General features: G+C 38.4%; 1 protein-coding gene across 1 annotated transcript; it reads left to right on the top strand.

Moving 5' to 3' along the window:
• Positions 1-827: 827 nt before the first annotated feature.
• Positions 828-13,016, top strand: API5 (apoptosis inhibitor 5; the record flags this gene model as incomplete). The annotated part of the gene is made up of 14 exons (XM_009588064.1): positions 828-933; positions 1,242-1,403; positions 2,345-2,438; positions 3,491-3,556; positions 3,922-4,073; positions 5,414-5,620; positions 6,166-6,270; positions 6,955-7,044; positions 7,633-7,814; positions 8,028-8,121; positions 8,629-8,685; positions 9,609-9,685; positions 10,019-10,155; positions 11,794-13,016. Coding segments are annotated over 14 exons (1,609 nt in total), but the record flags the coding sequence as incomplete, so codon positions are not given.
• Between the last annotated feature and the right edge of the window lie 1,890 nt (positions 13,017-14,906).

Here is a 14,906-nt window from a genome sequence, read left to right as displayed (position 1 = left end):
CCTGTGACTATAATAACGTGTATTTCATTGTTAGTTTGTGCGGGCTCGTTCCTGCCTTTGCTGTTGAGTGCACTGTGTTGGTACAGTTACGGAGCAAACTGGATGGGGATGTGGATCAGCTGAAAAGCAAGCAATTTTTTCCCTTGGTTATTTTTCTTCCAGATCAGTGTCCCAATCCAGTTCAGAATCTGGCAACATGGAGAGCTATCAACAAGGTGTAGGGAGTGTTTAAGGAGCACTGGTACTGAATGTTAAAATACAGCTTACTTTAGAGGGAATTAATGCAGTGTACTGCTTTGTAAATTCAGTACCTCTATTTGCTATGGGTGAACTTTTGTGTGGAGTAGGGGTGATGATATATGTGGCTCTGGGAAATTGAATGTAAATAAAGCAAAGGGTCCCGTGCTGTTGATGTTGCTGTTCAAAGTAGGATAAGTTGTCTAAAGCATTCTTTTCACAACCATGAGGAAAATGAATGATAGAAAGTTCTGATTTCTGCTAGCATCCTAGTAATGCTGACTTTTATTTCGCAAACACATAGCTAACCACAACAAAGACTTCCGTTTATTCTGAAGTTTCAGTCCTGCAGGCACAAAATCAGAAACACCTGTGTGATTCTAGTTGGAGCAGCTAGAGAATATTCTACTCTGTTGCTGAAGAGTTTATTTCTATATTTCAGCTGGAGATTTCTTTTTTTTTTTGATCTGGTCTCTGTTAACAGATCTTTTAAGAATTATCTTTTATCTCAGATTAAGTTAACTGCTTGAATAGATGCCAGAGATGCTTTCACGCAAGATACGTTAACAATCATTCGTGATCTGTTGCAGTGGCACAGTTGTTGGGAGAGGTAACCTCTATGTGAGAGACAATAAACGAGCAGACAGAAGGCAGAAACTCCTTGAAAAACTGCCCAAGTTCAGTGAAGGTGATCATGTAATTCCTTGAGTCAGCACTAATCTAATCACAAGTAGTGTGCAAGAGCTGTTAGCCTCAGGGCTGGCAGTTTGAACAGTAAGCACTTGAACAGACAGAGGAGCCAGAATAACAGTAAAAACCAGCCAATAGAGGCAAATTTTACTAAATTGTCACTGTTATATCGGTCTAAGAGATAAATTGTATGAAGCTTGTATAATACAGTTCACTTAAATAGCTGAAGTGAAGCGGAGAGAGAAAAATCCTTTCCTTGTCTTGAGAATACCCTAAGATTTTTCTATTTATGAGTTCTGTTTTTCCTCTTTCAGCATAAGGATGCATACCAGGCGATCTTGGATGGTGTGAAAGGAGGTGCCAAGGAGAAGAGGCTTGCAGCCCAGTTTATTCCCAAGTTCTTCAAGCATTTTCCTGAGCTGGCTGACTCGGCTATCAATGCCCAGTTGGACCTCTGTGAGGATGAAGATGTTTCTGTAAGAATAAGAACCTTGTGGCAAGTTGATAGGTTGAATTTGTATTTTGTTATTCTTTTCTCTTTTTTATAGGCTATGTTTCTCAGGAGGGGAGGGTTGGTCTTTGGAAAACTTAAGAATACTTAGTTGTATTCCTGCAATCGAAGAATCTATTGTGTGATGGTATGGGAAGATACATCAGTTTTCATTGTCTTTTTCACTCCCATCATTGATCAAAGGAATAGCTCTGTAGAAAGAAACTTTGGTACAGTTTATTTGAATATCTATTTTTTTTTTTCCTTTCAAAAAGCGCTTTGTGGTTATTGATTCTCATAAATCCTGCTGGGAGGCGAGAAAATGTTGTTCGTACCTGAGAACCATGGGGATGTCATTCTGAATGTATTATTCTTGCAAAAGTCTTGAGATGCTTCATGCTGCTTCTGTAGTGTTGATAGAAGCTGTATCTTTGAAGCATCTTTGGTTATCAGAACTTGAACTATTTGGGCAGATCATTCGAGGATTTTTGTTAGTGCTGGGAACAAAACCTAGAGTTTCTCTCTGCCGTATGCACAACTGTAGAACTATCCTTCCTGTTAGCAAAGAAGACTCAATAATAACAGAGATTCCAGGCCTTCATTTTGTTGATCAAATGCATGATTTTGTGAACAGAGGTGTTGTTTGAATTTGGTTTTTCTCCAGTGCTTCTTAGATCTAAGAAAAGTATATTATTTTCCTCATAAATATATCATAATAGTTTCATGGCAAATAAGAAGTTTGGACTGCCATTAAAGTCTGAAACTTGAACATTGCTTTCTGAATATGATGTTAAAAGAATATGTGGTCACTTTCTCAAATTTGGCTGATTTTTCTGACAAACTCTGGTAGTTGAATTGCGTGACTTTTTTTGTAATTACTTCAATTTTTAATTTTTTTTATTTCCACGGTACTGACAATTTTGACAGATCCGGCGACAAGCAATCAAGGAATTGCCTCAGTTTGCCACTGGAGATAATCTTCCTCGCGTAGCAGACATACTGACCCAGCTTCTACAGTCAGGTAGGAGACATTGGTAGTTTCCTGGCTGATCTCCTTGTGGCACACCCAAAAATGTATACAGTTTTGTTCTGTAAAACGTTTTCTGTTGATTCATAATTTGTTATAAAGCAGTCTGTCCAGTGCCATTCATGTCCTGCTTCTGCTCTTTTTCCCTCCCCTTTATATTTGCTGTACAGTTATGCTGCTACTTCTGCTGAAAGGTCGCTAATTATCCTAATCTAAACTGAAAATCATTCTTTTAAATTCAACAACTTTTTTTCATTCAAGTTCTCTGAAAGCATCAGGGCAGGGGGGGAGGGATGACACACGAGCAAAACAGAAACCCCTCCAGTTATGGACTGCAGCAAATTGCGTTCTGAAAAAGAGTTACTGGATTTCTAAACCGTGTACTTGGGAACTTTAAAAATCCTGAAGGCATTTTCTTCCATACAATGTATTTTTGGTATAAAATATTTAATTCAGAATTCAATATACAATATGTATTTTTTAATCTCAGTAAGTTATAGAGTGCTAAATATTAGATGTTCAAATTTGTATTAAAAATGCATGATTAAGTCTCTAGGCTTCTCAGAAGGGACGTTTTCTTTTTTTTGAGACTTACACATTTCTCCATTTAGTTCAAGAGGAAAATTGTTTCTCCCACCTAGAAATACTGTAGATTACTTAAGAGTTTAAAAAGAAATAACTGTTTGTTTTACCTTAATTTAGTAAAGGTCAGCTTGTTTATTCAGCTGTTCCTTAAAATGACTAAATATATTGATTAATAACTTCCGTTCAAGTTTTCAGTCCTATCACGTTTGTAATGTTAAAGTTTTGGCAGGGAAGCTGAAGTGGCAAATAGCTTAAAAAGGTTTTTGTTTTGCTTCCAGCTTTCATAATCATGGCTTTCTACTTCCTCAGTCTAGTAGTCATTAAAAATACAAGTTATGTTGTTTATGATTAAATGCTGAGGATAGAATACTTCTTGTGTGAGATCAGAAATCTTTCTTTGTTTTTCTGCTCTTACGTTTGCATTTCACGGATATGCATATCAGGTTTTTTTCTCTCTTCAGATGATTCTGCAGAATTCAATTTGGTGAACAATGCTTTGCTCAGTATATTTAAGATGGATGCTAAAGGTAAATGACACATTTTTCTATAAATGAATTTTATTAATACTTCCCAGTCTCTAGTAGGATGAAAACAGGACTCAATTTTGTATCTTCTTGTACAATGCAAAAGTTAGACACGCGCCCATTGTTTGGTTTTACAAACAATACCGAACTTTTCAATAATTGTGGATCTGAATCATACAGATCAATGAAAGAATGTGGATTCTTATGTCAAGCTATGTGAAAATTGTTCTTTTTCTTAACAGTTAGTATAGCAGTTATTTTAAAATGTGTCATGGAGTCTTAGAGGAGGAAACTTCTTTATTCTGCTTAGACGGTTCAGCTCTTGACTTCTAAGACAATTTGCGTTACCTGATTTATTCTCCATTCAGGGACTTTGGGAGGCTTATTCAGTCAAATTCTTCAGGGAGAGGATATTGTAAGAGAGCGAGCCATCAAGTTCCTCTCTACAAAACTGAAAACTCTGCCTGAGGAGGTGATGACAAAGGAGGTAGAAGAGTTCATATTGACTGAATCTAAGAAGGTGAGTGTCTTATTTCAGCACAAACTTAAACCATCCCTTATCACTGGCGTTGCTTTGGAGGTCTGTTTGTTAAACCACATGTAGAGTTAAGCATTGTGCAGATGCGGTCTTCTAATTATCCTATTCTGCTACAATCCAAACTTTGCAGCATTTTTTGTGGGAATGTTAAAATAATTCTAGGCTCTTCTCATTTTGTGAGAGCATCTTTTATTAGAATCATAGAATCATTCACGTTGGAAAGGGACTTAGGGAGATCAATTACCCCAGTGAATCATGCTCAGCTGAATTCAGATTTCTCGGTGCTTTGTCCGGTTGGGTTTTGAAAACCTCTAAGGATGGAGATTTCCCATACTGTCTGGGCAACCAGCTCCAATGTTTAATTGTCCTCAACATGAGATTTTTTTTTTTTCTTTATCCAGTTGGAACCTCCCATTTCAGTTTTGTATCATTGTCTCATTCTCACCCTGTCCACCTCAGTAAAGAACCTGGCTCCTACTCTTGGTGGCTTGCTCTTAAGTACTGGAAGATGAGTGTTGGATTGCCTCACCTCCTTATAACTTTTCCTTTAGGCTGAAAAAGCCCAGTTTCCTTAGGTTCTCCTCACAGGTCATGTGCTTTAGACACTGATCACCTTGTTGGCTGGGCTTTCTAAAGCTTATCAAGAACTTCCTCATACAGGAGGGCCTGACACTAGGTGCAGTATTCCAGATTTGGTCTAATGAGCGCATAGCGAAGGAGAAAGCTCGATCCCTTTGCTTCCCTCAAGTCTACTGGCTATGCTCTTGTCACAGCCCAGGACACTGTTCATCACCCAGGGAATGCTGCTGACGCTTACGTTTAGCCTGCTGTCCCCCAGAACCCTCAGGGTCTTTTCAGCAGAGCAGTTCCCCAGCCAGTCAGTCCCCAACGTGCTGACTGAGGGAAGTTAGTTCATCCCAGGTGCAGGACTTCGTATTTGTCTTTGTTGAATTTCATGAGATTCCTGTGCATTCCCCAAGCTGAGAAAGATACAAAAAGTATTAAAACAATCTATAATGAGTAGATACTAATTTAACGTTTATTCTGCCCGAAGCATACAGTTTTGTTAGAGAAATTTGTTCTTAAGGTTAGAGTTCAAGAAAAATAATGTTTCCTATGCACAACTTGATGGCAGTTACTTTAATTTGGAGCTGCATACAATTATACTGCATGTTTTCATGTGTTCTTTAAACTTGTGTTTTTAAATAACTAGAAGCTAAATTTAAATGCTAAATATTTGCATACTTTTCAAATCAAGTAGGTTTGACTTGGGCATTTGCAAATTACCACCATAGAAATATGTTTTCTGATGTGCTGTTAAGGTGCTGGAAGACGTGACAGGCGAGGAATTTGTTCTGTTCATGAAAATATTGTCTGGATTAAAAAGCTTACAGACAGTAAGTGGGAGGCAACAACTAGTGGAGCTGGTAGCCGAACAAGCTGACCTGGAACAAACGTTCAATCCATCTGATCCAGATTGTGTGGACAGACTTCTGCAGTGTACTCGGCAGGCAGTGCCACTCTTCTCGGTATGTATTTATTTGCTTTGCATGACGAATATTGTGGAAAGTTAATGGCTGTAGCTTCTCTTTGGTGTTCTCAGTGATTATGTTAGAATGATAGCATATCAGTATTTCTCCACCTTCAGCTTCTGATGTATTAAAATGTTGGAAAACATCCTTAAAGGCTCCGAATACAAAGAGCTTTTGTGTTATTCTCTGCTCTTTGACATTTTCGTTCAAATTTAAGATGTTACAGTGAATTATGACAAGTTTCTCACATTGGGTTCATACATGTATGAGTTTGATTATTTCAAGCCTAGTGCCAGGCAATTGCAGCACTTAAAGGCCTGTTCTTGGGTTACAGGCAATCTTTTCAGCCCCTGTTGCAGACAGCCTCTGAGTTTAAGCTACCTGGAAGGGTCTCTGCGTTTTAGGAGTTAGAGGGAAGTTTAATAAAGCTTTAAGGTGTAGCTGTGTGGTAGGCATTTATAAGGGTGGCGGAGTGGTGGGGAAAAAACAATTAACTCCTTCAAACTCAGAGTAGCCTGAATAACGTGTGGTGTTTTTTGCAGAAAAATGTTCATTCCACAAAATTTGTTACTTACTTCTGTGAGCATGTTCTGCCAAACCTCAGTTCTTTGACTACTCCAGTGGAGGGTCTTGATATCCAGTTAGAGGTAAGCCAAAGCTAAAATGTCTTTCAAATCATAAAGAATAAGCATCTTAGACAAGACAGCTATTTTAAAAATTGCGAACTCTTTTCTTAAGTGGTTTTCATTTCTTGGCTTGGAGGAAAACTTGCTACGCTAGAAAAAAAATGTTTGCTGTATTGAGGCATGACTGAACATTGCCTTTTAAAGCATGTGTCATTTGTCCCGAGCTTTTGAAGCAAGGCTAGAATAAGTAGATCGGTGTAATAATTTTTATATTACTGTCAATTTTTTTTAAGCACATAGCATTTACTGAAATGATTGTTGCATGGCTTGTGCTAATTTAGCCTCCTAAGGGAGTGGCTTAATGTCTGTAATTTTGCTTACATTAATCAGTGCTGCAGCTTCAGTTAGATCTCTGAATCTCACTTTGAAGGTGAGCTGCGCTGCAGACGTGGGAGATGAAGTTTTATTTACTTGTTGACTAATGATGCTTGTTGGGATTAGACACACAAACCTGTGTTTCTGTTAGAGGACATGAAAAACAGACTAGGCATGTTCCTCCTTGTACTCTTTCCTGATGTTTAGGAGGGGCTTAATTGTAATAGCTGACCTCTACTGTGCCAGCCATAATGATGTGATAATCGCTTTTAGGTTGAAAGTTAAGCCTTTGTACTTTTCACACAAAAATGCGGCTATCCTTATGTGTAGGTTTTGAAGCTTCTTGCTGAAATGAGTTCATTTTGTGGCGATATGGAGAAGCTTGAATCAAATTTGAAGAAGCTGTTTGATAAATTACTGGTAAGACTAATTCAATTTTTACTCACGTAAAACACTTTTTAAAAGTTTTCATCAAAACAAGTTATTTTTTATCTATTAATCTATTTATCCTTTTTCTAAAGTGGCTATTTCAAAAATAGCTCTGTCCATGATATAAGGTCAAACATAATTTTGCAATTCAAAGCCTTTGTAGATGTAGAGAGCTGTTACCTGCATAATGTTTTTAATCCAGTAAACACATGTGGTTCTGTTGTTTTTAAATTTTATAGTCATGAGAAGACTCATGTTGATCCCATTAAAGGCTATAACTGCGCTGACAATTTTCAGTAAATTCAGCGCTGTTTCAGAAGCATTGGTGCAGTACATTGTTGCTTCCTGTGGTAGCAGTGCCACCGTAGTATTTCCTCTGAGTCAGAGGTGCCAAGTCACAGAAGTGTAGCTAACCACCTGCACCAGAACTTCATGCAGCGGTTCATCACGTTAGCATAGGGATGGGGGATATTTCTTAAATTGTCAGCATAAACAAACCTTCCAGTTCAAACACTGCAAAAGAACAGTCAGTCTGCCTAAGTGTGTCTCATGCATTTGTTTTTCCTTTCTGTTCATTAGGAGTATATGCCCCTTCCTCCGGAGGAAGCAGAGAATGGGGAAAATGCCAGCAATGAAGAGCCCAAGTTGCAGTTCAGTTATGTGGAGTGTTTATTGTACAGCTTCCATCAGCTGGGTCGTAAACTTCCAGACTTCCTCACAGCCAAGCTGAATGCAGAGAAATTGAAAGACTTCAAAATCAGGTAATCATTTAGAGGCAAGTGTTAGAGTTTTGTAAGAAAGTGTGAGTTTTTATTGTCTGGATGCTAAAGAAGCACAAATCAGATTGATAGCAGACTTATTTTGAGCATTTTTCCTAAAGGGGAAAAAAATTAGATTACAGCTTCCCTTTGCTTATGCTTTTATTTTATGGGAATATGTAAAATTTATTAACAGATTGGTTTTAAATTTTATAGGCTACAGTATTTTGCTCGAGGATTGCAGGTATATATTCGACAGCTTCGTCTAGCACTTCAAGGAAAAACAGGAGAAGCCTTGAAAACAGAGGAGGTAAGTATTGTTCAGGAATTCTGATTTTTCTCATTGAGCCTACCGAAATAACCATTGGCATGCATGAATGGGCTGCAGTCTGTTGTAAGCATGCAAATAGATTAAGGGAATAATACTGCTAACATCTATTGCAACTGCATCTCACCTGACACTGCATTTTGCAAGCTGAGATGATCTTTTAGTTTCTACTGTTAGCTGTTCTCCGCATCCACGTGTATTTGGCTTAACTGTGCTCTGCATTTTGTTTTGAAGGGGAAATTTTCATATATTGGGGGAAAAAATTTTAGTGGGAAGTACAGTGGAACATTAAAAGCAACTAGTTAGTGTAAAACTGCAAGAAGCCTAAAAATAGTTGTAATGAAACCTCAGCAGTGTACACACATTTCACTATTACTGTAGCAATTCACTGGGAAGAGTAGTCAGTTTAATGTTACGACTTCATCCAATGTAGTTGGCATAATTTAAAGCTACTAGAGTAGGTGTTCAGTGGTGTTTCTTTTTTTACAGAACAAGATTAAAGTGGTTGCCTTGAAAATAACCAATAACATTAATGTTTTAATCAAGGTAAGTCCTCACATTATGAAGGAGTAAATTCACACAGAGTAACCTATGCAGAAAAAAGGAATAGATTTGAACAAAGTTGTATTGTGTTATTAAGTTAGTCAGTGTTAGCCAGTTCAGGGTGGCTGCCCACTTTACTGTTTCTGAGGAGACATGGATCTCCTGTGTATGCAAGCTGCTTGGCCTTTGCTGCTGCTGCTGTTGGGATACGGTGTTGAGGCCCTTTTTTGCAGCACTAGTTGCCCGCAGGAGTAGAAGACCTTGCTTTAGGGGTCTCTGGATTCTGGCCGAGCCTTTTTCCTTGCCATTTCCCTTTCCTGCAGTGGCAGGGAGGGGTAAGGAATAGTTTGAAGAGGTGCAAGGAGATATAAAGGAGGGAGGAGGCAAAGCAAGCTGCTTTACAGAACCTTTTTCTCCAAAAAGTCTAGGAGAGATGGGGTGCAGAAAGAGACTTCCATCCAGAGCCCTTGAAACCGTTGTGATTTCTTCTAACCACCTTTTCCTCTCTTTCTTCACTTCCCATCTCTCACCCTCAGTCACCACAATAAACCAAAAACCTTGCCCACAGTATTTAGAAGCCTATCTTTTACCGTCATAGGGATATCAGATGTCTCCTGCAGGAGCCATTGGAGTTCATTATAAGATGCTTGATGTGCATAGGGAGAGGGAGAAAGCATATCATGTCAGTATAAAACACTGTTCTGTTAATATAAAGCTCATTTCAATTTCCTAATAAAGTGTATGGGCTAAGGCAGCCAGATAAGGCAGTTAGCTACTGCTGCCTTCTCCCTCTGCCATGGGACTTCGAAAAGAATTTAAAATTGATGGAAAGTAACTGTTACTCTGGAGTCTTAGTAGGTAGCTAAAGTGTTGAAGTGCAATTTGAATTTAACTGTAGAATAAACTGTCTGATTTTGCCTCCGTAGGATCTCTTCCACATTCCCCCTTCTTATAAAAGTACAGTTACACTGTCCTGGAAACCAGTACAGAAGGCAGATGCAAGGTAAGAGTTTTTCATAAAAAAAGGAACGCAGTGGTGTTAGTATTTGCTGTTTACAAAATAAAGATCCCAAGCTGTGTATATATAATATACACAGCACATGAGCTAGAAGTTTCACAATCAGAAATAACACCCATCCTGGAAGAAATTGAGGCTGTGGAGTGATAGTCTTGCTTTAGGGATACAATAAACCGAATCAACTGGAGACTGGCTTACCTCCTCTTTTGAAGTATTATTCAAGGCATCTTCATTAGCTGCTGCTAATGAGGCTGAACTGCTATTCCTGTACTTGTCACCACAGGGGTGTAATGTTCTGGTTTTGTTTTCTTCTGTCAGTCAAAAAAGAGCAAGTGAAGATACAACCTCAAGTTCACCCCCAAAGAAAGCTTCGGCGGGACCAAAAAGGGATGCCAGGCAAATATATAATCCTCCCAGTGGAAAGTACAGCAGTAACTTGGGTAGTTTTTCTTACGGTAAGTTAGGCAGCTTGGAAAAACTTTGTATAGTGACAGTTGTGTCTTGGGGCGGGGGGAACAAACAAATTAAACTATCACATTCTCGGAAGGTCAAATTGTACTGTCACCAATTTTTGTGTGTAATGATCTCTTTCTAGCTGTTGATCTATTAGTGTTTGAGTGTTACCAGCCTATAAACTATGTGTCATTTGCAAGTTAGTTCTAGTAGTGTTTTAATGCATGGTTAGTAATTGAACTATTGTGTTCTCTGTTACGACACGCAGCACTCGCACCCCAAATTGCCCATTGGACAGACCAGTTTCTGCAAGTGGCAGAGCTGGGCCACCTCCTGTCATACAACTGGACCTGTGCTGAATTCCTATTACAGCCACTGCTGATGTTGCAGACCTGATCCAGAGCTTCTGGGAATTGCCAGGTTCACTGTGCACACGCGCAGTTATGTCCTCCTGCTCCCAGCCAGAGTGATTCTGTCTCTCTGCAAGTCGAATTTCTGGGCAAAACGTGAGAGCAGTTGCAAACTGGATGAATAGGCCCAACAATGGCAGCAACCCGTTCTTCTTGTCTTCCCTGTAGGCCCACTGGTCCTCCCCCTGTCCAGTAAACAGCCTGCTATGACAAATTGTCACCCATGCCCCTAGGTTGAAAAACTGATACAAAGCACTCTTATATGTATAAAACAAAGAGAAAAGATAAAATCTTCTGCAGATTTCTTACTGCAGAGTTCAGGTGATGCACCTGTGTCTTTAAGATAAGCTTGTAGCCCTATGGTTCTAAAAATTAGGAATTTTCAACGAAAAATGTTTTATTGCTTGCTACTGTTTCTTGTTAGTGAGCTGCTTAGGCCTCTGGTCAGCTTTTGATTTCGGTACTCTTTAAAATCAGTACACAGTTCTCTTTGTAGATTAATATGACCTGTATTTTTAGACTGTACGTGAAGAGAAAGCATGGAAGGGGAATGAGTGTTCGATACATTTTCAAACAAACTCAAAGAAACTTTAACAAAATATTTTGTGGGGTTTTTTGCTGTGATCAGATTTGTTCTTAAGAAAGGGAAAGGAAAAATTTTCTACAGTATACAAATAGTTTGTGTGGTATCTGTCTATGTCTGATTTCTAGCTGGATATAGGTAAGATACCAGCCCAGCAAAAAAACTCAAGTATGCTGGTGATAACTTAATGTTAAGGATAGAAAAGGACAAATAGACTGACAAAGTCATGGTTTTCCATCATTTTATAAATCACTAGCAGCAAGTCAGACAAACACCTCAAGATTGACATGGTGTTATTGGACAGAAGGATAAGCTAGGTAGTCTAATGAAGTCCTTTACAGACCAGTTTTCAATTCTGTGGTAATGGATTGGCCCAAATATAGTTCTAAAATAATGGGACAGTTATGTATTGTAGTACTAGCGTGCAGAAAGACTACATTTGGTTTAGAGAGGCTAGTGCTTCTGACTCTCTTTTACAATTAGTGGGGTCTGTTGTCCATCAAAGCATAACTCGGAGATCTCATGGTATATAAGCAGGATTAGCCTCAGAGACTTAAGTCAACCTTCAATACTTCCAGTTATTGCTATTTAATTTTAATCTGTATATAGCATAAAACCTGTATGAAAAGTTTTGACTTTTATTTCAGAGCAAAGAGGTGGTTTCCGGGGTGGACGAGGAAGAGGCTGGGGAGGACGTGGCAATCGTAGCCGAGGAAGAATCTACTGAGTAGACCGCTAAATCTTCCATGCCCCTGAAGGGCTAAAGTGAAAGTGCTACTCAGCAAGTTTGCTTGGAGTATTGTTTCCTTCAAGGACTGCCTTCCACTTAAGACTGACTTAAATGTTCTTTATACCTTTGTATGTATGATCTACTTTTCTAACGGACTACAACTTGTCCATAGTGAAACTACAACTGTATTTTTGGATGCTTACAGTCAGCAGTTTTGGGTTCTTATTTTTGAAATGTCTTCAGGATTTATTCAAAATTGGAAAAGAACGTAGATGGTTTATCAAAAGCTACATCTTGACAGTCTGTCTATTAACCTAAAAATCAGCTACTGCATAACTGAAACTATGTAATTGAGTTTATGTATTAAGTAATGGACAGGAAAGGCATGACAACAGAGATACATGTCAGATAAGCTTAGCAGCTGAAGTAATCCTTTCCTCATCTGTAACCATATTTTGCAATATGTGGAGAAGAGTACCATTGTTAAATTTGCTTTGATTTACTTTTTTAAATGGAATTGAATGAGATATATGCTGTTTTTTTTTAAAGTTTGCAACATGGATGGAAATTTATTTTGCTTGTAGCATGAAGCAGTCCTTTTACTTAGAGATGTGGAGAATGTGGTGTTTTTTGGTTTGCACATCTTACTCTTCTCCGTGCATTGTAATGCAAAAGTGATGTTTTGCAAATGAATTTTTAATGTTTAATATGAATATGTGCATATAGTTATGCCGTGAAATTTCAGTAAATGAACAGGAAAAACAAAACAATAAATGACTAGAATTATTCCAGGAATGAGTAAAGACTGATGCAGTGATTAAGCTTCATAGGCTAGAGCTGGACCGTAGCAGTACCTGGCTCTTTTCTATGTTTTGCAGATTTCTGGATTAGTTGGCACTTGAGGGTGGTTGTTGGGTTTTTTTGTTTTGTTTTGTGATTTTTTGTTTTTTGTTTTTTTTTACCAATACAGTTGCATTTAAAAATATATAAATAAAATTGTATTTTGGGTAACATTGAAAAATTCCAGCTATGTAGTTCAATTCAGGTGGAAAAGCTAACAATTCCATGCTATTTTTTTCCATAGCAACTTGGGATTCTTATTTACTGGTGCACACCCAGAAAATACAATGTAGAGCACAATGCTTTTTTTTTTTTTATTCTCACCACTCAAAATTTTTACTTCTCAGGTCATTCAACATTGTAAAGGAATTAGCAGATAGTATAAAGTTGGGACAGAGGAAAAGAATTTTAATGAGTGTTCCAGGGCATGTTGATGTAAAATAGCTTAGGCTTTAGAAGAATGAAGGTTATTTCTTATCCTCCTTTTTTTGTCCAGCCATTTGATATCCACAGACAAATGCCTGAAAGTGATGTTTCCCCACCTAGTTGCATTTGTATTTGCTTGTGAATCTGACTCAGGTGTCTTCATTAACACTCTGATATTTATCACTACCATCAGAAGGCCAGAAAACTATGTCAAAGTTAGAGACGTTGTTGACGCTAAATTAGAAGTCTATTTTTGCTTAACTCTGAAGCAGTAGGCAGCAAACTTTGGACATTCCGGGACATGTGAGCTGACTTTGTATTTCTGATTGAAGCCAGCTGCTAAAGTGAGATTTGTCACTAAAACCAACAAACTTGGCAAAGAGCTTTCAAAGACAAATTCATGAGACCAAAATGTCACTCTGAAAATAGGCGCTAGATGGGTAATAAGCTTCCATTGGGGGGGAAGAAAAAACAGACATTTTGCACTTGTGGCTATAATTTGTGTTTTGAGGGAATTTAAAAATGTAATCTCAAAGCCTAAACCTAGCTTGTATTTAGACTAATAACTAGGTACTAGCAGCTTATTTTCTCACTGAATGTTGAGTGAGGTTTTTTTACGGGACTCCTGTTTTTCAGAGGTGATATGCAAAGTTCTTGTGGCCTCAGAAGTAGTTAGATCCCACCCACCCCCACCCAGTTTCATATTTAATTTTAATGCAGTGAGTTCTTGTGGAGACGCCTGTTTACCATCTTGTTGAATTGTAAATGTTCCCTTACGCTTTTGGAATAAATTCATTTTGTAATTTTGTTTGGCTCATTGTTTCACAGTTACTCTGCAACATTTTGTGTTGGCTTAGTAGAAGGGTACTGTGGTACCTTTTTGTTTTAGTGACTTACTCCTTAGATTGCTATAGATCCATTGAGCTGTTTACCACTAAGGAATAGATCTTAGCAAGACTGCATTAGCTGCTTCAACTTCTAAGTAATTCAACTTTTAAATGCAAAATTTTGGATAGGCATTTAAATATTCAGCAAAAGCTGCATATCATACATCTTATTTGGGAATTATCATGTGAAAAATCATGTCATTCATTGTCTTATTCAACCTCCTAGATGTTGACAGTGCAGTAAAATTTGTTAGTATCTTATGATAAAGCAAGAGTAGCAGCCTGGGTTTTTTTGGTGAAATCTGCAATATGCCGGATGTGAAAACTCTGGCAGCAGTAAGGAACTATCAGACTTGTGGGAATATGTTCTCTATCCTGAGAGAAACTTAATCCCTTGCATTAATTTAACCACTATGACACCATTTGTAACCTTTTTTCTCGTTTCTGTTTAACGGGTTTGAGTTACAGGCAAATTTTACTGTTTAACAGGCTCTGGGAAGTTTGGTGTCCCCAAGAAGCAGAACTGTTTGCAATTGCTTGCTGACTTAGGTCAAACAGACCCAGGTATGAATTTGGCAGCTTTTAGATCTTACTCAGGACCGGGGAGACAGGCTGCTGCTGCTGGGTTGGCATTTACAGTTAACTGGAACAGGAAAGGAAAAGTTCAGATTTTTCCGTGTAACTGGAAAGCATTAGAAGGAAAAAGGAGCGATGTGATTTTCAGAGCTACTTTCAACCGGCTCTCCAGTGAACTGGCATTGACTGTGCATTGCTGCAGGGACGGTTTGCTTTCATTTGGCCGCTTCCTCGAGCTGTCGTGGCAAAAGACAGAAATTAATTTTTTTAAATGCAAGCGCTCAGCGCGGCGCCACACGCT

Source organism: Fulmarus glacialis, unplaced genomic scaffold, assembly GCF_000690835.1.
Source record: "Fulmarus glacialis isolate BGI_N327 unplaced genomic scaffold, ASM69083v1 Scaffold38910, whole genome shotgun sequence".
Classification (NCBI taxonomy): domain Eukaryota; kingdom Metazoa; phylum Chordata; class Aves; order Procellariiformes; family Procellariidae; genus Fulmarus; species Fulmarus glacialis.
Note: the sequence above shows the minus strand (reverse complement) of the source record. Positions and strands in the feature narration are given on the sequence as shown.